The sequence below is a fragment of the Bos grunniens genome, chromosome 15 (assembly GCF_055505025.1).
Source record: "Bos grunniens cultivar Pamir isolate PY7600 chromosome 15, Bosgru_T2T1.0, whole genome shotgun sequence".
Lineage (NCBI taxonomy): Eukaryota > Metazoa > Chordata > Mammalia > Artiodactyla > Bovidae > Bos > Bos grunniens.
Window position 1 is genome coordinate 50,598,032 of NC_141179.1, and position 21,361 is coordinate 50,619,392.

At 37.5% G+C, this 21,361-nt stretch overlaps 1 protein-coding gene and 2 pseudogenes across 2 annotated transcripts; 2 read left to right on the plus strand and 1 right to left on the minus strand.

The window, feature by feature from the left end:
- Positions 1 to 3,641: 3,641 nt before the first annotated feature.
- LOC147358119 (DNA-directed RNA polymerase III subunit RPC9 pseudogene) lies at positions 3,642 to 6,768 on the minus strand (annotated as a pseudogene). The gene has a single exon (XR_015142135.1). The product of XR_015142135.1 is annotated as a DNA-directed RNA polymerase III subunit RPC9 pseudogene (transcript).
- A 2,155-nt stretch (positions 6,769 to 8,923) lies between these two features.
- Positions 8,924 to 9,868, plus strand: LOC147358120 (olfactory receptor 51A4). Its single transcript, XM_086340438.1, has one exon. The coding sequence runs from the start codon at positions 8,924 to 8,926 to the stop codon at positions 9,866 to 9,868; it is 945 nt and encodes a 314-aa protein (XP_086196564.1).
- Positions 9,869 to 19,181: 9,313 nt separating this feature from the next.
- On the plus strand, positions 19,182 to 20,222 carry LOC147358121 (olfactory receptor 51A4-like; annotated as a pseudogene).
- Positions 20,223 to 21,361: the final 1,139 nt, after the last annotated feature.

The following is a 21,361-nucleotide window of genomic DNA, read 5'->3' on the forward strand; positions in this document are numbered from 1 at the left end:
TTAATCTTTCTGTGTATTTGGTTTTATCAGGCTTATGAAAATATTATAATTTTTTCTTCTATAATCTTTTTCTTTTTATATTTAATACTTAGATCTATTATCTAACAAATTAATTTTTGATAAAGTTTAAATTAAGACTTTTTCTCACTATTTGTCTGTACTTTATTCGATTTCTTGAAATGAACCTTCCTTTCCCTTTTGAATTATGTCACTGCCACAAGTGATATTAAATGTATGTGTTAGTATCTGAAATGTTTTATTCCATTACTTTATCTAATTCTCATATTAATACCACACTGCTTAATAAATGCAGCTTAAGAGTTAGTCATGAAATGTAATGCTTAATTCATCCAACTTTTTTTTTCTTATTTTACATATCCTGGCTCTTTGCGGTCTAATATAAAATTTACAATCAACTTGTCAGTTTTCCCAATAAAATCTACTAGAATTGGATAAGAATTTTACTAAATCAACATGTCATTTTGGGAAGAACTATCATCTTAACATCATAGAGTTTTCCAAAAAATAAGATATATCTATTATTTAGATCTTCTAGAAGTTGTTTGCATTATTGTGGCTTTCAGTTTAAAATCTTGGAAGTATTTTATTACATTTATTTTATATATTTGATGTTTTGAAGTCTATTGTACATGACTTTTTAAATTTTAATTTCAGATTTTTTTAATTATGCAGAATTTCAGTTTTGTATATGGTTTTTATATCAGGCCAGCTTTTCTAATTTCACTTATGTTTAATGTTTATATATGTTATATTTACCATTTAACCATTTGCAAACACAGATATTTTTGTTTTACCTTTAAAACTGTTATACTTTCATTTCTTTTTTGGACATTTCATATAATTTTGGACAAAAATACTGAGAAGCATCTTTGACTTTTCCTTACATCAGTGGGTAAATGTTCAATTTTTTTTTCATTAAAATAATGTTAGCTTTTGTATTTTAAATTGTTTACATAATTTTATGTATTTATTTATTGACTGCGCTGGGTCTTCACTACTGTGTGGTCTTTTCTCTAGATGTGGCGAGCGTGGGCTATCTCTAGTTGCAGTGTGTGGGCTTCTCATTGCAGTGGCTTCTCTTGTTGCTGAGCACAGGATCCAGGGGACATGGGCTTCAGTAGTTGTGATTCCTGGGCTCTAGATCACAGGTTCAACAGTTGTGGCATGCAGGCTTAGTTGCTCTGTGGCATGTGGGATCTTCTTGGACCAGGGATTGAACTTGTGTCTCCTGCATTGGCAGGTGGATTCTTTATCACTGAGCTACCTGGGAAGCCCAGCTTTTCTATTTTTATATGTGTCTTTTTCAAATTAAAATACTACTCTTCTACTTCTAATTTACTCAGAGTTTTGTAATTAAAAATATTGTAATTTTATTTAATGAGATAATCATATGGTTTTTATCCCTTTTGTCTATTAGAATAAGGCACATTCATAATTTCTTTGAAGTATAATTTCTTGGGATAATCTGTATTTCACCATGACATATTATCTTTGTTATAGGTCACTATATACTATTTGCTGTTTGTTAAATGTATGGATCTATGTTCATAGCCATATTAGCCATTAATTACTTTTTCTTATAATTGTATTGTTTAGATGTCACTCATGAAGCCAATTAGAAATTGGTCTATTTTCTGAAAGAGCAGGTACAATATTGATATTATTTCTTTCTTAAATGCATGCAGTGAATTCATATGAAACCTTCTTGACTTTAGGTTTTCTTTGAAACTTTTTTTTTTTAAGTATTAAAAAATTTTGACAGATATGAAACAATCCAGATTTTCTCTTTCTTGTTTGAGTTCTGGACACTAATGTTTTTCAAAGGTATTTTCATGTTACATGGCATCATGTTACATGATGCCATATAAGTTAACTTATATACAGTAAAAATAGTTGTTTATTATATTTATCATATTTATTTAACTTTATATCTGTAAGATCTGTATATTATGTTCCTATTTTCATTTTTTTTTTTTTTAGTTTTTAAGTCAGATTTCGTTTTATTTCTTACTACCCATGGTAAAATAAACTCTTCTAAGATTTTTTAAAACAGTGTAAGTTGGTAGTCATCTGGAAACCATTTATTAACTAATTAAACCCTAAATCCATGCAGAAAAAGTATCAAATGCACTCAAGGTCAAAATGAAACAAGGACATAAGCACCTGTATGCCTTGACAAAGCAACAGCTCCTGGTAAAATTCCTGATACTCAAGAGAGATTTAAAAATAAATGTCCTGTTAATTTCAATGTTGCCTGTAAGCAGATCTCAACTGATCCTTAGATGATGAGGTTAAGGTAAACATAATTGCCTACTGGGGGGGCTGAAATAACCTGGGACTTGGAAGAGGTGGGAAGTAATCCAATTAACAGAAGCATTGAAAATATGTGATCTTACAACAAAATGAGTACCAATTTGAAAAATGTCTATGGGCATTTTCTTCTCCAAATAGAGAGCAGAGTGAATACGGGGAATTAATTTTAAACAATACTCCTAGGATCTAAGGCAACCATATGTCTGGGGCTACTAAACTCTCCAAAGCCTGAATATTAACAAGTTCCTTGCATGGTAATTATTCTAATATTTTTAATTAAAAAAACTAATGTAACAGTCAACAAATTCAAACTCTTATTAAAATCAGCCTCTAGTTCTTCATACTCCACCCACAAAAAGAGCTATGTAATTGTGCCCTCTTTATTTAGGGTTTCTTTTGTTTGGGGGAGGGGGTGGTGCCACAGCTTGCAGCACGTGGGATCTTAGTCCTTACTACGGATGAAACCGACACCCCCTGCAATGAAAGCACTGAATCTTAACCACTGGACCGCCAGAGAACTGCCCTTTCTCAAAGATGCAAACCATTTGCCCCCTGTGCAAATGAGGCTCACCTGGGTGCAACAGGCTGCACCTGTCACAAGGCAGAAAACCGAAGGTGTTCAGAAAGGCAGGAGACAGGCGGTCATTCAGTCTGCTGCTGCTGCTAAGTCGCTTCAGTCGTGTCCGACTCTGTGAGACCCCATAGACAGCAGCCCACCAGGCTCCTCTGTCCCTGGGATTCTCCAGGCAAGAATACTGGAGTGCCTCTTTTCAACTGCAGTGAGCTGGTGTCCTAACATTGAAGACTAACTAGGGAAACTGCTAAACAAAGCCCATGCCAGTAGAGGAAAGGGGCCTTTAGACCTGATGAAGAGTTGTCCAGCCTGTTCTTTTATTTAGTTATTTTTAAAATATTTATTTGGACACGGTATCTTCGATCTTCATTGTAGCATGCAGGAATCTTTTTTTTTTTTTTTCTTTTTTTCTGAGTTGCAGCATGTGGGATCTAGTTCCCTGACCAGGGATGGCATCTGGGTCCCATACATTGGGAATGTGGAGTCTTAAGCCACTGGACCGCCAAGTTCCTAGGCCAGTCTTTTCTTATGTCTATTGTTCTTAAGGAAAAGATTCCTCTAAAGTGAGCCAAGCTCAGTGGCTCACTTAAACTTAGAGCAACTATTTGCTACTTCACGAGTTTCCAGCCATCTAACAGGATTCTCCTAAGTCAGCTTTCACTCCAGCAGTGCTCTGCATCCCTGCTTGGGAAGCTCCGAGGGAAGCAGATGAAATTATTTAGGATACAGCCCATCAAAGCCAAGGCAAGTATTTTACCAGCTGTGTACAGAGACCTTCCCACAACCATGGCAAAGGCCACAGAAGAAATATTTTTACCACTGAGAGTTCCACAGTCACTGTCCTTTTTGACTCACTCCTCCTCTCTTCAGCTCTTGCCCTGACAGTCTCAGCCAGTCCACCATGTTTGTTCTCACAGAGGCACAAGGATTTCTTTTAAGATTATTTTTGTGGTTTACCCAACTAACCGGGAAATCAGGCCTGTTGGGATAGACGGTAAAATCAAATAAACAATCCTCTGAATGTCTGGGAAACGGCTGCTGGGCCTTCAACTTCAGGAGACACTCGGGCCAGCTGTGCTCTTCTACGCAGGGTCCTCCTCGTCCATCGCCACGTCGTCGCTGGCATTCTGCTGCTGCTCGGCCTCTGGCCCCGCGGGGAGGATGCTTGTGACGGTGTGGAGCAGAGCTTCGATCTGCTCCTCTGTCAGCCATTCCTCACTCTCCTCCACCATCAGCTGGATCTCAACAGCAGTCACAGGCCTGTGATTCAGCAGCTGAAGCTTTTCAGCTTTGGTCAACTTGTGGCTTTTCACTGCGGTCAGAAATTCTCTCACAATCTCAGGACTCTGGTGCTTGCATGGTGTTTTTGATATGTATTTTAATGTTTCATATATGATAGTATTCAAGTTCTGTTGCCCAGAACTGTGTTTATTCTTTCCACTTTCTTTACGCTGCTCTTTCAAATCAGTTAGTAACTGGAACACCTCATAGTTACTGAGCAGTGCAGCATTGGCATCCTTCACTTCCATGTCGCCTCCGCCTCTTCTCCTCGGGTCACCAGCACACGCCGAGCTCCAGGCCGAGAAGCTGCGGCTCTCGGCTCCGCGCCGCATGCCCCGGAGCCGACTCCGCGCTCCTATTTTCATTATTCATATGCACTTTTCTCTCTTGATCAGTTTTCCTAAGTTTTTAAATGGATTTTCTTTATTAAACTTTTCAAATTACCAAATTTCTGCTTTGTTGACTTTTTCTATTTTATGATAGATTTCCATTTCATTGACTTTTGGTCTTACCTTCCTTTCTCCATTGGATTTAACATATCATTCTCTTATTATCTTCTTGAAATGGATGTTATATTTTTGTTTTCAACCTATTATTCTTTCCTAATAAATGAATTTCACCTGTATTTTACCATAGAGGTACTGCTTAAGCTGCATCCCATCTATTTGATATGCATATCTTTATTAACATTTAGTACATAGGACCAAGAAAAACTTCAAAAAGACTGTAATGTTTTGTTTTATCACAAGAAAATCACATCAAAGTTGTATCACAAAATATTTGATATACTGCATAATTCATGTTTATTATAATATAGTTATGTTTTAAATATACTTTATATACAAGTAAAACTTTGTAATAGTATGTAAATTAAACATGCAAAAATAGGTGTCAGTTTACAAAATAAAAATCCATATGAATAGATGTTACATTTACCAAAATCTGTGCTTTTACTCTATGACAGACATAGCTATTAATAAATGGAAACCATACTACAGATAAAAAAAATAAAAATGGTATGTGTTACAGGATGCCAGTTTAAAAAATGCAATCCCCTCATTCATTCAAGAAATACTTACAAGCTACCACAAGCCATTCAATGTGCTATTGACTGGACATATCAAAATAAAAAGGACAAACGCCCTAAAGTGCCCTATTGTACGTTAACTGCATCATCAAGGGACAAATGGGATCAGTCTCCAAAGTTGGACAATAAGCAAGTAAATGCATACAACCATCATCACAATTGTTATACACACACACACACACATGCACGCACTAATAACAAGGAACCAAGATTAATCCTTCTATCTCTTTTATAACAAGGACCCAGAGAACATTCAGAGATAAAGAAAGTGGAAGTTAGAAAATTCTTGACTATCTAGCCAAGAGGATTTCTTTTGAGGGGATGTAAACAATAGGACATTGGTAAAATAAAATTATTATGACAAAATTCAGAAAACTTATTCCAGAAAATTATGGTAAAATTTTGTTGTGCTTCCTCTTTTTGGTCAATTCTATATTTGTGCTTATCCAAAAGCTATGTATTAATGGAAGCGAGTATAGATATAATATCAAGAGCATTACCCTAGGATCCTCAAACTACCATTTTGTTTCCTTGCAAAAGTACAACAAAGATAAGGTCACATGTTCTGTATCAGTCCCCAAAATTAACTAGCAGGCAACTAAGGATGCTGAAAATAGTATGGAATTCCAGACAACCATCCAATCCCTAACTCCTTAAATATTGACAATTCCAATTGCTTAATATATGTTTTAGTTCAGTTCAGTCGTTCAGTAGTGTTTGACTCTTTGCGACCCCATGAATCACAGCACACCAGGCCTCCCTGTCCATCACCAACTCCCGGAGTTTACTCAAACTCATGTCCATCGAGTCGGTGATGCCATCCAGCCATCTCATTCTCTGTCGGCCCCTTCTCCTCCTGCCCCCAATCTCTCCCAGCATCAGGGTCTTTTCCAATGAGTCAACTCTTCCCATCAGGTGGCCAAAGTATTGGAGTTTCAGCTTTAGCATCAGTCCTTCCAATGAACACCCAGGACTGATCTCCTTTAGAATGGACTGGTTGGATCTCCTTGCAGTCCAAGGGACTCTCAAGAGTCTTATCCAACACCACAGTTCAAAAGCATCAATTCTTCAGCGCTCAGCTTTCTTCACAGCCCAACTCTCCCATCCATACATGATCACTGGAAAAACCATAGCCTTGACTAGACGGACTTTTGTTGGCAAAGTAATGTCTCTGCTTTTCAATATGCTATCTAGGTTGGTCATAACTTTCCTTCCAAGGAGTAAGCATCTTTTAATTTCATGGCTGCAATCACCATCTGCAGTGATTTTGGAGCCCAAAAAAATAGTCTGACACTGTTTCCACTGTTTCCCCATCTATTTCCCATAAAGTGATGGGACTGGATGCCATGATCTTCGTTTTCTGAATGCTGAGCTTTAAGCCAACTTTTTTACTCTCCACTTTCACTTTCATCAAGAGGCTTTTTAGTTCCTCTTCACTTTCTGCCATAAGGGTGGTGTCATCTGCATATCTGAGGTTATTGATATTTCTCCCAGCAATCTTGGTTCAAGCTTGTGCTTCTTCCAGCCCAGTTTAGTTATCAGGAATCAGACCTCTGCTCCTACCTTATCTCTAATGTACAACCCTGATATGACCTTGGACAGATTATGTGAACTCCTTGAGAAACATTTTCTTGATCAATAAAATGAAGATAATAATTACAGTTACCATTGTTCAAAAGAGTCAAGGATTCAAAATCATTATCCAGCAATGAATGAAAATAAATGGAACAATTTAGATTCTTAATTTAAATTTTGGCTAATACTGTGTGTAAAATGTGAGAGAGAAGAGTTTAAAGGGCTTGGATTTTGAACTTTTGACATATTAAGTATAAAGGATTAACATGCCCTACATAAAGGACAGATTTGGAAAGGCAGAAGATTACATCTAATGTTAAACAAGTTGATTTTAAGGGATATTTAGTTAACAGTGTTCAGGAACATTTAGAAGGATGGATCTAGGGTTCAAAAGTAAAGGCTAGGCTAAAATACATGTCATAGGATCTTTGTCTTACATCACTTCCCTGAATGCCAATGTTCAACGCATAGCATCTCTGCTTTGGCATTGTCCATGGCAGAGAAGTAGTATCTGAGTCAAACACTCAACAGAAATATCAGGAGACTTTATTTAAGATATACCATGTCTCTATCATGCTAGGTTATTAAGGACCTCTCTCCAACTGAAATAAACCCTAGCTCAAAGTCTAGATGGAGAAGGCAATGGCAACCCACTCCAGTACTCTTGCCTGGAAAATCCCATGCATGCAGGAGCCTGGTAGACTGCAGGCCATGGGGTCGCTAAGAGTCAGACACGACTGAGTGACTTCACTTTCACTTTTCACTTTCATGCATTGGAGAAGGAAATGGCAACCTACTCCAGTGTTCTTGCCTGGAGAATCCCAGGGACGGGGGAGCCTAGTGGGCTGCCATCTATGGGGTCAGAGTCGGACATGACTGAAGCAACTTAGCAGCAGCAGCAGCAGCAGCAAAATCTAGATCCTCATTTACTTCCTTTACTGTTAACCATCTCTGTGGACTTACTATGTCTGCACATGTTTATTTTTAGTCTCAGAATAGATCCAGCTTAGCTGAAATCCCAAGAGAACTCAGTGCCCCTAGAGGAGGTGTCTTGGAAAGAAGAGCCAAACCCTCATATATAAGAAGGAGACTTTGGGAAGAGACAAATGGCTTCTGGGATTTTATGCTAGAATCCTTCAGCTGCTCTCAAAAGTCCTCTGCAAAATATCCCATTGTCTGGTAAGCTCTCAGATTATCTTTATCTACTTTGTGTTCATTTTACTTCTCTTCTTTGGAAATAAACCATTTAGAACTTTATATAGAGCAGGATACATCTCCAAATGTCATATACCTAGGAAAATTGTTCATTTCAGAAACTATGTAAATGATCTATTCACTTTTTAAGGTATCAGTCTTCAACAGAGTTCAAATTCTCCTAAATCATGATACCAAGCTCTTCAGATTATTTTTCTCCTGTGAACATGACACAATTCATCACACATTCCAGGCCAGGAGAAAATGAGATGTAATTTGTCAGTATTCAGTAGTAACTGCCCTTTCAAATATATAAATGATTTGAAAACCATGGGGTTTTTTAAAAAGGGTATTTAACCAACAATCTTTAGATAGTAAGGGATGGAACTAAGGGTAGTTTGGTTTTTAGAAGACCATATTTCTTTGGGAGTTCCAAGAAGTACATAGAAATTAAGTTGTGAGACTCCTTTGCCTTCATGTAGTGTCATTCCAGAAATCACGTATTCTGCCCAACATCTCATCTAGAATGTGAAAGAAAGAAATTATAGGGGCTTCTAGATTAATTGATTAAGGTTTACTAATATTTCACAAGGAAAAAGAAACCAAGTTTTCATCTGAATGCAAAATATATTTCTAATTTCTCTATTTAGGAAAAACTTGCCCAGAAGTAATTTTGTTAATCTGTGATACAGGCAGATTCTATTCTAAAGTGGAAATCGCTTCTCACAATATCATAGTCATATAAATGTTTTGGTCTGTCAAAAGACAACTAAACAGTCAGAACTTAAGAGTTGCATTTTTTCAACTAAATTTCCAGATATTCATTTTTTTTTTGACTCAAAGTTCTATGTATCATTGCAGAGCCCTCTAAATTCATCATGTCCATTATCAACATATCACATGCTGAAATCACCACCTTCATCTTGGTTGGGATGCCGGGGCTGGAATATGCACACATCTGGATCTCTATTCCAATGTGCAGCATGTATCTTATTGCTCTTCTGGGAAACTGCACCATCCTTTTCATCATTAAGACAGAACCATCCTTGCATGAGCCCATGTACTATTTCCTTTCCATCTTGACTTTGTCTGACATGGGCCTATCCTTTTCCTCTCTTCCCACTATGTTGAGGATCTTCTTATTTAAAGCTTCTGAAATCTCTGCAAATGCCTGCTTTGCTCAGCAATTCTTCATCCATGGATTCACAGCACTGGAATCCTCAGTGCTCCTGATCATGTCATTCGATCGCTTCCTAGCCATCCACAACCCTCTGAGATACAGCTTCCTTCTTACAACTCTCAGAGTTGCCCAAATTGGAATTGTATGCTTTTTCAAGAGCTTCCTCCTGGTTCTTCCCTTTCCCTTCACTTTGAGAATGTTGAAATATTGTGAGAAACGCCAACTATCACATTCCTACTGTCTCCACCAGGATGTCATGAAGCTGGCCTGCTCTGACAACCAGATTGATGTCATTTATGGCTTTTTTGGAGCACTCTGCCTTATGGTAGACTTTATGCTCATTGCTGTGTCTTACATTCTAATCCTCAAGACTGTGCTTGGAATTGCATCCCAAAAGGAACAGCTCAAGGCCCTCAATACTTGTGTTTCACACATCTGTGCAGTGATCATCTTCTATCTGCCCATCATCAACCTTGCCATTGTTCATCGTTTTGTCCAGCATGTCTCTCCCCTCTTCAATGTTCTTATGGCAAATGTTCTTTTACTTGTGCCTCCACTGATGAATCCCATTGTGTACTGTGTCAAAACCAGGCAGATTAGAGTAAAAGTTGTAGCAAAATTATGTCAGAAACAAATATATTAATAATAGTCATAGATAATAGGCAATATATGGTGGAATGTCTTGCATAAAAGGTTAAATATGTGTTTGAGAAAACCTAATATTTGTCACAAATAATCATCAATATATTTTTGTTATTATCATCAAATTTATTTCATTCAAATTGATTACTGTCCACGGGCATAAAATAGGAAATGCTGTGTATTTTGAGGGGGTCTCCATCCAAATTAACAAAAAAGAAAATGATGCCTGATGACGTCATCTTTTTTTTTTTTTAGATTTTTTTTTTAATTTTATTTTATTTTTAAACTTTACATAATTGTATTAGTTTTGCTGTCATCTTTTATAAAAGAACCAAATTGCAATCAAGACAGACAAATGGAAGCTCCTATACTTGTAACAAAACTGAATTCCTCATCTTCACATTCAGTTTATCCATAATATGTTCTTTCGATTCTAAACACAACCTTTATCTTAATTACATCTCCTCACTATCTCTTTTAATCATCCTAGTATGTCACCAGCACTTCTTTAGTGAAATACCCCAGTAACATTTTTAGTTTTAAAATGTCTACTTTTTGCTACTTACTGATTCTCTATGCAAGATAACAGTGAACTTTTAAAAAAGACTAATTTAATGATGTAATTTTTATTTTAAATATAAACTATTACTTCTTTGGGAATAGATTTAAGAAATAAAGCACCTACTGTAAGTTGATACATGTTCTTTATCCTCTCTCAGTTGAGTTCAGTTCACTCACTCAGTCGTGTCCAACTCTTTGCGACCCCACGAATCGCAGCACGCCAGGCCTCCCTGTCCATCACCAACTCCCGGCGTTCACTGAGACTCATGCCCATCGAGTCAGTGATGCCATCCAGCCATCTCATCCTCTGTCATCCCCTTCTCCTCTTGCCCCCAATCCCTCCCAGCATCAGAGTCTTTTCCAGTGAGTCAACTCTTCGCATGAGGTCGCCAAAGTACTGGAGTTTCAGCTTTAGCATCATTCCTTCCAAAGAACACCCAGGGCTGATCTCCTTTAGAATGGACTGGTTGGATCTTCTTGCAGTCCAAGGGACTCTCAAGAGTCTTCTCCAACACCACAGTTCAAAAGCATCAATTCTTCGGCATCCAATTCTCACATCCATACATGACCACTGGAAAAACCATAGTCTTGACTAGACAGACCTTTGTTGGCAAAGTAATGTCTCTGCTTTTCAATATGCTATCTAGGTTGGTCATAACTTTTCTTCCAAGGAGTAAGCATCTTTTAATTTCATGGCTGCAGTCACCATCTGCTGTGATTTTTGAGCCCCAAAAAAAGTCTGCCACTGTTTCCACTGTTTCCCCATCTATTTCCCATGAAGTGATGGGACCAGATGCCATGATCTTCGTTTTCTGAATGTTGAGCTTTAAGCCAACTTTTTCACTCTTCTCTTTCACTTTCATCAAAGGCTTTTTAGTTCCTCTTCATTTTCTGCCATAAGGGTGGTATCATCTGCACATCTGAGGTTATTGATATTTCTCCCAGCAATCGTGATTCCAGCTTGTGCTTCTTCCAGGCCAGCATTTCTCATGATGTACTCTGCATATAAGTTAAATAAGCAGGGTGGGTACCCATTTAAAGCATGAGTATTTAATGCCACATATTTAATTTTGTGGCATTAGTTTCTTTAGATGCTCTTTGTTAAATGCCTACTTTAGCCACTTTACTACATGTTTATGAAAAAATGATTGACCCCATGAGAAGGTCTTGTGAAACACATTTTAACTGAGTACAATCAACCCAGTTAATTTAACTGTAGTGTAAGCTCTGACAGTTCGTTTTCTTTATGTAATGCCAGTGTCTGACTTTGACCTTTGATTGCCAAGAGACATTTTCAAAGAAGGATGCCCCTTCTTTGAAGGGCACATTTGCCACATAACTAGAAAAAGAGCCAAGCCAAACCCCTACCATCTCTCTACCCCCATCTGGCTCCTCTGTTTTAGAGATCTTGGTTAATTTCCGTAACTGTCAATCTTGAGTCCTTTTTTTGTTTTTTCTTTTCCAGCAATTTAATTTCTGCTCTCTCTGTTTAAATTCACCATTAAAAACTTGTTGTCCAATCCCCAATCCCAATAAAAGCAGAACTCCAGATCTGTTTCTGTCTCTCCTCGCCCCTCCCCAGTGCCCTCACTGTGTGGCCCCAGGTATACTATATAATTCCTAGGGCTTGTAAATAGTAAAACTTTTATTTTTTCCCAAAGTTTCCTATTGCTGAGGACATCTTGCAATCATAATAAGAACCACAAGAGCCAGTCCAGCCACAAACGTTGGATATAGGTAACCTGAGACAATCAAAACATAATAATTGAATGCATTACTATTTCTTAGTAATTTGAAATCCTACACATACCATATATCAAACACGTGTAATGTGTAATGTATCTGTATACATGCTTCTGTGTGTCTGTGCATGAGCTTTCCCAGTGTGAGAGCTTCTGAAACATACAGGCCTGAATTATTTCTCCTTTCAATTTTCTTAGATAATTATCAGAATTTTAAAAAATATACATGTAAATATTTTACAATACGAATAAACTAAAAGGATATTGTTGCAACAAAAGTTTTTTAAAATCAATAAAGTGCAATAGCATGATTTTAGAAGATTCTTAAAAGGTAAGGAGTAGAAGATAGCTGATTCACTGTTAAAATGAATCACTCAAAATAAATAGTAAAACTAAAAATCAGTGACAAAATATTTAAGCATCCCTTCAAAACTGATTAACAGGACAAGATATCCCATATCATCATCTATATTCAATTTGGATTCAGGTCTTAGAACACTAAGATTAATGAGAAAATAATCAAAATGGAAGGTAGAACAGACATACAAGAATTCCTGAAAATAATCCAGGATTGAAAAAAAAGGATAGATAAATAGAAGAATGAATAAATGTAGCATAATTCAAAAGGAAAATAATAATACATTTTAAAATGTAAGACTGGCCTATTGATTTTGATACAATAGAAATGCTAGTCAGCCTAATTGAAGATAGACAATTTTCATCAATCACATTTACTTGATTATTATCTTTAGACAAAGTTAATCACTCAGAAGCAAATCCAACATGATGGACAGAGTTTCTTCCATCTACCAAAATCATGTGTTAGGAGAATAAAGTTGCATTTCTAAAAGTGTGGTCCTTGGACCACCAGTGAAAGCATCACCTAGGAGTTTATTAAATGTACAGGAACTTATGATCCACTCAAAATATATTGAATCAAAATATTCATTTTAACAAAATCTTCAGGTGATTGATCTTCACATTAAAGTTTAAGAGGCACTTTAGTAAAGCACTTCTTTATTGACAAAAGTGTGAGAATTTAGTGTGATTGTGTATTAGTGGGGTTTGAAGGCTTGCAAGAATTTTAAACAAGAAGTGTAAAGCCACTGAGAATTAATTTCTCTCTAATTTCCACATTTCTAATTATGTCATAAGATTGTGATATTTGATAAAGTAGATATGATTTATACAGCAAAGACAGGCTGGCTACATTTGATTGCTGACCTATATTTTACTCATATTTGTTCCAAAGAGTATCCCCTGTATCTGCCTACAAGTAAGTATACTATAAATCTACACAGCATAACATGACTAACTCCACTCACTGAATAAAAAGGATTGAGTAAGAAACTAAAGAGGCAAGCAGTAAAGTGGGAGAAGATATATGCTATACATCACCAACAAAGGGCTTAGCCTGTATTTATTTAAATACTTTGGCAAATCAATTAGAGAAATACAGGTAATCCAATAGAAAATGGACAAAAGGATTCAATAGATGCTTCAAAAGAGGAATTACAAATGAGCAGTAAACATATTAATAGAGAAGTATACTTTCATGTTAGAAGAAAATTAATATACAAAATTGATAGTATGATCTTTTTCAGAACTTGATATTCTAAATACCTAGTTAATTTATCCTGAAACGTCTTGGCAGATGAGTCAAGAGCAAGAGTTGATGAATGGTTATTGGGTTTTAATATGGTCTCCAAGATCTAATCATACTTAATTTCCTTAGTCTGAGCCTGTGTTATAAGGTGTTAGATTCATCTCCCTTGAGCCAACCCCTAAGATTTCCCATGAAGTATGGTGTTATTCATCAGGCAGAGCTTGCTTGTAGTCAACTCCAAGGGTCCTCTAGGCTTTATAAGACAGGGCTTACAAAGCAAAAAAGGGGAGTCTAAGGATGCTTCCCAGATTCTAATATCATATTGGTAAAAAATAATCTCAAAGAAGGTAAGATATAATTCTATTCATTCAGGATATTTGACATAATTTTCATTCCATTTTCTATTTGTATTCTCAATAGATATGCTAGATGTTAAAAGCAAATCAGCAGATGCCCATGGAGATAGAAAATCTTATAGAACAACCAAGGAGAAATGGACTGTATGTGTTGATAAGGGTATGTGTTCAGAGATGTCTTAGAAATGCCCTGTCTGGATGATATATGTGAGAAGGGTGAAAGAGAAAATGTAGTCTCTCAATCATGTCCAACTCTTTGCAGCTCCATGAACTGTAACCTATCAGGCTCCTCTGTCCTTGGAATTTTCCAGGCAAGAATACTGAAATGGGTAGCCATTTCCTCCTCCAGAGGATCCTTCCTACCCAGGGATCGAACCCAGGTCTGCTACATTGTAGGCAGACTCTTTACTGTTTGAGTCACTGGGGAAGCCTGTATGTCTCAAAAACCACATGATTCATTTTCTCTGTCTCATAGGTATATTCATGGCCTTAGACAAATCATTGTACCTCTCTAAGACCTGTTTTAATGCTTTTGAACTGTGGTGTTGGAGAAGACTCTTGAGAGTTCCTTGGACTGCCAGGAGATCCAACCAGTCCAGGGATTTCTTTGTAAGGAATGATGCTAAAGCTGAAACTCCAGTACTTTGGCCACCTCATGTGAAGAGTTGACTCATTGGAAAAGACTCGGATGCTGGGAGGGATTGGGGGACAGGAGGAGAAGGGGACGACAGAGGATGAGATGGCTGGATGGCATCACTGACTCAATGGGCGTGAGTCTCAGTGAACTCCGGGAGTTGGTGATGGACAGGGAGGCCTGGCATGCTGCGATTCACGGGGTTGCAAAGAGTCGGACACGACTGAGCGACTGATCTGATCTGATCTGAAGACCTGTTTTATTAATTATAAGGTGAATAAAATAATCGTATATAACATAAATGAGGAAAAATATATAAACCATTTAGCAGGGTGTCATATTACTATATAGGGGCTTCCCAGTGGCTCAGTGGTAAAGTATCCACCTTCTATGCAGGAGTCACAGGAGACATGAGTTCAATCCAGAGTCAGGAAGATTCCCTGGAGAAGGAAATAGCAACCCACTCCAGTATTCTTGCCAGGAAAACTGAATGGATAGAGGAACCTGGCAGGCTAAAGTCCATGGGATCTTAAAGAGCTGGATATGACTGAGCATGCACATAGGCATGCATATTATTGTATAAAATTTAAAATAAGAATAAATACATAATAAAATAATTAAATCTATGTGTGCTTATTCTATACATTTAAATTAAATCTAATAGTGACTATCTCTAAAAATAATGCAGTCTTCAAGCAGTAGTGATAAAAAAGCCAGAATGCAAATGGCCACAGTCTATTGACATAAGATAATTTTAGCCATATCTAGCATAGTTGACAGAAAACAATGGCACCCCACTCCAGTACTCTTGCCTAGAAAATCCCATGGATGGCGGAGCCTAGTAAGTTGCAGTCCATGGGGTCGCTAAGAGTCAGAAACGACTGAGCGACTTCCCTTTCACTTTTCACTTTTCACTTTCATTCATTGGAGAAGGAAATGGCAACCCACTCCAGTGTTTTTGCCTGGAGAATCCCAGGGATGGGGGAGCCCGGTGGGCTTCCGTCTATGGGGTCGCACAGAGTTGGACACAACTGAAGTGACTTAGCAGCAGCAGCAGCAGCAGCAGCATAGTTGGGCTTCCCTTGTGGCTCAGCAGGTAAAGAATCCGCCTGCAATGCAGGAGACCTGGGTTTGACCCCTGGGTTGGGAAGATCCCCTGGAGAAGAGAACAGCTACCTACTCTAGTCTTCTGGCCTGGAGAATTCCATGGACTGTATAGTACATGGGGTCACAGACAGTCAGACAGGACTGAGCAACTTTCACTTTCAATTTTCACTTTCGTAAAGAACCTATTTTGTGTAAATGGGACTATATTCTGTACCTACAGAGAAAAGCAATAGAAATTTTTAGAAAAATTTATCAGTTTGATTCAAGGAAGGAAAACTGAGTATTTAACTATATGAAGCAAAAAGCTTTAGGCAGTAGTTAATATACTAATACTGGGAATAAGCTAGGACATGTTCATTGATGGTGACCTGTGGTACGGACCTAACAGAAGCAGAAGATATTAAGAAGAGGTGGCAAAAATACACAGAACTATACCAAAAAGATCTTCATGACTCAGACAACCACAATGGTGTGATCACTCACCTAGAGCCAAAAATCCTGGAATGTGAAGTCAAGTGGGCCTTAGAAAGCATCACTATGAACAAAGCTAGTGGAGGTGATGGAATTCCAGTGGAACTATTTCAAATCCTGAAAGATGATGCTGTGAAAGTGCTGCACACAATATACCACCAAATTTAGAAGACTCATCAGTGGCCACAGGACTGGAAAAGTTCCACTTTCATTCCAATCCCAAAGAAAGGCAATGCCAAAGAGTGCTCAAACTACTGCACAATTGCACTCATCTCACACACTGGTAAAGTAATGCTCAAAATTCTCCAAGCCAGGCTTCAGCAATATGTGAACCGTGAACTTCCAGATGTTCAAGCTGGTTTTAGAAAAGGCAGAAGAACTAGAGATCAAATTGCCAACATCTGCTGGATGATCAAAAAAGCAAGAGAATGCCAGAAAAGCATCTATTTCTGCTTTATTGAATATGCCAAATCCTTTGAGTTTGAGTGAACTCCGGGAGCTGGTGATAGACAGGGAGGCCTGGCCTGCTGCGATTCATGGGGTAGCAAAGAGTTGGACACAAGTGAGCGACTGAACTGAAATGACTGAATGTATCCCGTGGAAAACAGTTTCTGGAAAAAACCTTCTGGCTAAGCCTGTTATCTTAAAATGTAAATTATGGGAGTGAATCTAGTAAGGTCTTTACAATCTCCAGACATTCTTTTGATTCATTGTAATAACATTAAAAAGCATATATCTCCATTGCTAACACTAGCGAGGGTGCATTCTTTCTGCCCCCTTCTGGTGTCCCTGTCAGAAGCTTTCTCTATTTCTTTTATATTTTAGTAAAACTTTAATACACAAAAACTCTGAGCAATCAAGCCTCATCTCTGGCCCCCCAACTGAATTCTTCTCTTTCGGAGGCCAAGAATCCTTGTATTTTTGTGGTTCAGCAACAACCTTTCAAAAAGCAATGCCAAAGAATGCTCAAATTACTGCACAATTGCACTCATCTCACATGCTAGCAAAGTAATGCTCACAATTCTCCAAACCAGGCTCAACAATACATGAACTGTGAACTTCCAGATGTTCAAGATGGATTTAAAAAAGGCAGAGAAACCAGAGATCAAATTGCCAACATCCATTGGATCATCGAAAAAGTAAGAGAGTTCCGGAAAAATCTCTACTTCTGTTTTATTGACTCAAAGCCTTTGACTGTGTGGATCACAATAAACTGTGGAAAATTCTTCAAGAAATAGGAATACCAGTCCATCTGACCTCTCTCCTGAGAAATCTGTATGCAAGTCAAGAAGCAACAGTTAGAACTGGACATGGAACAACAGACTGGTTCCAAATAGGAAAATGAATATGTCAAGACTGTAATTTTTTCACCCTGCTTATTTAACTTATATGCAAAGTACATCATGCAAAATGCCAGGCTGGATGAAGCACAAGCTGGAATCAATTTTGCTGGGAGAAATATCAGTAACCTCAGATATGCAGATGACACCACCCTTATGGCAGAAAGCAAAGAACTAAAGAGCCTCTTGATGAAAGTGAAAGAGATTGAAAAAGTTGGCTTAAACTTAACATTCAGAAAAGTAAATCATGGCACCAGGTCCCATTACTTCATGACAAATAGATGGAGAAATAATGGAAAGTGAGAGACTTTATTTTGTGGGGGCTCCAAAATCACTTCAGATGGTGACTGCAGCCATGAAATTAAAAGACGCTTGTTCCTTGGAAGAAAAGCTATGATCAACCTAGACAGCATATTAAAAAGCAGAGACATTACTGTACTAACAAAGGTCCATCATGTCAAAGCTGTTTTTTCCAGTAGTCATGTACGGATGTGAGAGTTGAGCTATAAAGAAAGCTGACTGCCAAAGACTTGATGCCTCTGAACTGTGGTGTTGGAGAAGACCCTTGAGAGTCCCTTGGACTGCAAGGAGATCCAACCAATACATCCTAAAGGACATCAATCCTGAATATTCATTGGAAGGACTGATACTAAAGCTGAAACTCCAATACTTTGGCCACCTCATGTGAAGAGTTGACTCATTGGAAAAGACTCTGATTCTGGGAGGGGTTAGGGGCAGGAGGAGAAGGGGCCGACAGAGGATGAGATGGATGGATGGCATCACTGACTCAATGGACATGAGTTTGATTATATTCCGGGAGTTGGTGATGAATAGGGAAGCCTAGCATGCTGCAGTCCATGGGGTCGCAGAGTCAGACACAACTGAGTGACTGTACTGAACTGAACTGATGGTTAAAGTGGTTCTGTATAGTCAGGAAAATATGACTATATATTTTTTAAAGGAACTTTTTAACTTTAAAACTATATAATTATGAATTTTCAGTTCTGCCATTAATTCAAATCTATACCCTATCAGAGATATACAGATTTGATTATAGATACGAGTTAATTTATGAATCCCCTCACCCATAGTAAAGTTTGCTTTTCCTTTCAAGATTTTGTTTTTATAAAACTAAGTTAAGAGAACCATAAAATTGGAGATCTGATTTTATGAAATTCAGCCATGAGTAGCTTCATGTGGTCAAAGGGTTGTTTGGAATTTTTAGTTATATAAAGTCCAAATTGACTGAGATTTTCACAAAATGAAACAAATAGCTGGATGAAGAAGTAAGTCAGATACCTCTTGTTTTTTTGTTTGTTTGTTTGACTTTTCTTACAGCCTGAACTGACAGTTTAAATAGACTATTTACCTTAAGAAGTTTCTGAGTTGTCTTAGTTCTATGACCTACATTTTACAAAAAAAGGAATATCTTCTTTATTTAGGAAATTTCCATCTCCATTCAGGCAAGAACCTGGTTAAGTATCTTTTTTACATGTCATGGCTCCTCTTAATGACACCAACATTGAAGTTCTCAGATTCTTCCTTATTGGGATCCCTGGACTGGAGAAGAGTCACTTCTGGATATCCATCCCTTTCTCATCTGTGTACTTTCTTTCTCTCCTGGGTAACTTCACCATCCTTTTCTTTATTAAGACAGAGCCAAGCCTCCATGAACCCACGCACTATTTCCTTTCCATGCTATCCATCTCTGACCTAGGGTTGTCCCTGTCTTTCTCACCCATCACTTTGGGACTGTTCCTGTTTGGTGTCCATGGAATTCATGCAGCTACATGCTTTGCCCAGGAATTCTTTATCCATCTATTCACAGTCACTGAAGCCTCTGTGCTATTGGTAATGGCATTTGACCAGTATGTGGCTATGCACCACCCTCTTAGATACAGCACAATCTTAACCAGCTCCCAAGTCATCAAAACAGGGGTCTTGCTGACTTCCAAGAATATTATGCTGATTCTTCCACTGCCCTTTTTGTTGCAAAGGCTGACATATTGTCATCAAAACCTGCTCTTACACTCCTACTGTCTCCACCAGGGTGTCATGAAGGTGGCCTGCTCTGACAACAGAGTCAATGTTGTCTATGGACTCTGTGCTACCCTTTCTAGTATTTTGGATTTGCTGTTTATTACTTTCTCCTACATGATGATCTTAAAGATAGTACTGGCCATTGCAACCCCCAGAGGGCAGCCTAAGGCCCTCAACACCCACATCTCTCATATCTGTGCTGTGCTTATCTTCTGTGTGCCTGTGCTGAGTGCGGCCATGCTCTCATCTCCTGAGGATCCAGCAGCTCCACCAATTTGCCAGTGGTGTGTCTCCTATGACCCACATTCTCATGGCTGATGTTTTCCTACTGGTGCCTCTCCTGATGAATCCCATTGTGTCCTGTGTGAAGACTCATCAAATCCGCAAAAAGGTTATGGGGAAATTTTGTTCAAAAAGAAGTTTATCAATGCAATAAGAAAGGGAATAAACTTATAAGTGGTAAATAAATAAACTGAATGTATAGCCAGGGGAAATCATGATCTAGAGGAATGGTCTTGTGTTTTATGGTTAGAACTCATAGAGTAAATGGCTTTAATACTGAGTATGCTTAGTACCCTCAGTGTCCCTGAGATCTTGAGAAAATTACTTCCATTCTTTTTCTCAGATTGAACATCTAAAAATTCAAGACTTCAGTGATGACTGAAAGCCTCTACTTCTTCAATTTTAAAATGCATGCCAATAAAATAAGAGAACTTACCTATATCAATGCCTATGTTAAAAGAAAAAGATATAGTTTCCATACTTTCACTTTCCTAGCTAATAAAAGTATACTAGAGGAAAGACTGAGTGTTTCTTCCTTTTTTAGTTCATGATAATGCAGTTGATATATCTAATTCCTGAACTCCAAAGCTCTGTATACATGTTCTCTGATTTAAGAATCTGTGTGCATGTATATTTAAATGCATGCAACTTTTTTTTTTCTTTCTTAGCTCTTCTTTTCCTCTTCTCTTCTATCTGTCAGACATGCGTAAATCACTCTAGCCCTTCAGGCAACTAGTATTAGAAGATAAACATTATTTCTGAAAAGACTGTACTACCTACATTTGAGTCAGGAAAATGCCAGATGGGAATGCTGTGCTTACTGAAGGATGTTTAACAACTCAGGAACTAACTGCCAATAGTTCACTCAGACCTTTAGCAATGGTTGTGAATCCTTTCTTTCATACAATCATAGAATGACATGTATGTTGATGGGATTACCACTATTGAACATGATTTGCATTTCTCAAATAACTATTTGCAATAGTCTCTTTTTTTGGCATTTATGTAATATGTATGCATTTACCTTTTTAGTGCATATTTTTCTAAATAGTATTAATCACCTTGAACTTTATCAGATAATTACCTCTAATTTTGTCTGCACATATTTTCTGTTAGTTTTTTAAAATTTCTTGAAACATATTTTGTTTAATAACTAAAACATTTAGAGTTAATAATCAGACACTTTTGAGAATAAACAAACATGGGATTGTATGTAGAAGGTCATATATACATATTTTGTATTGTTTATAATTTTATATACATATTTCATATGAAATCTCATACATAATACACATCAAAATATATTCATTAGCAAATATTTTTAGAATATTGGTTTGCCAATCAAACCATTTTAA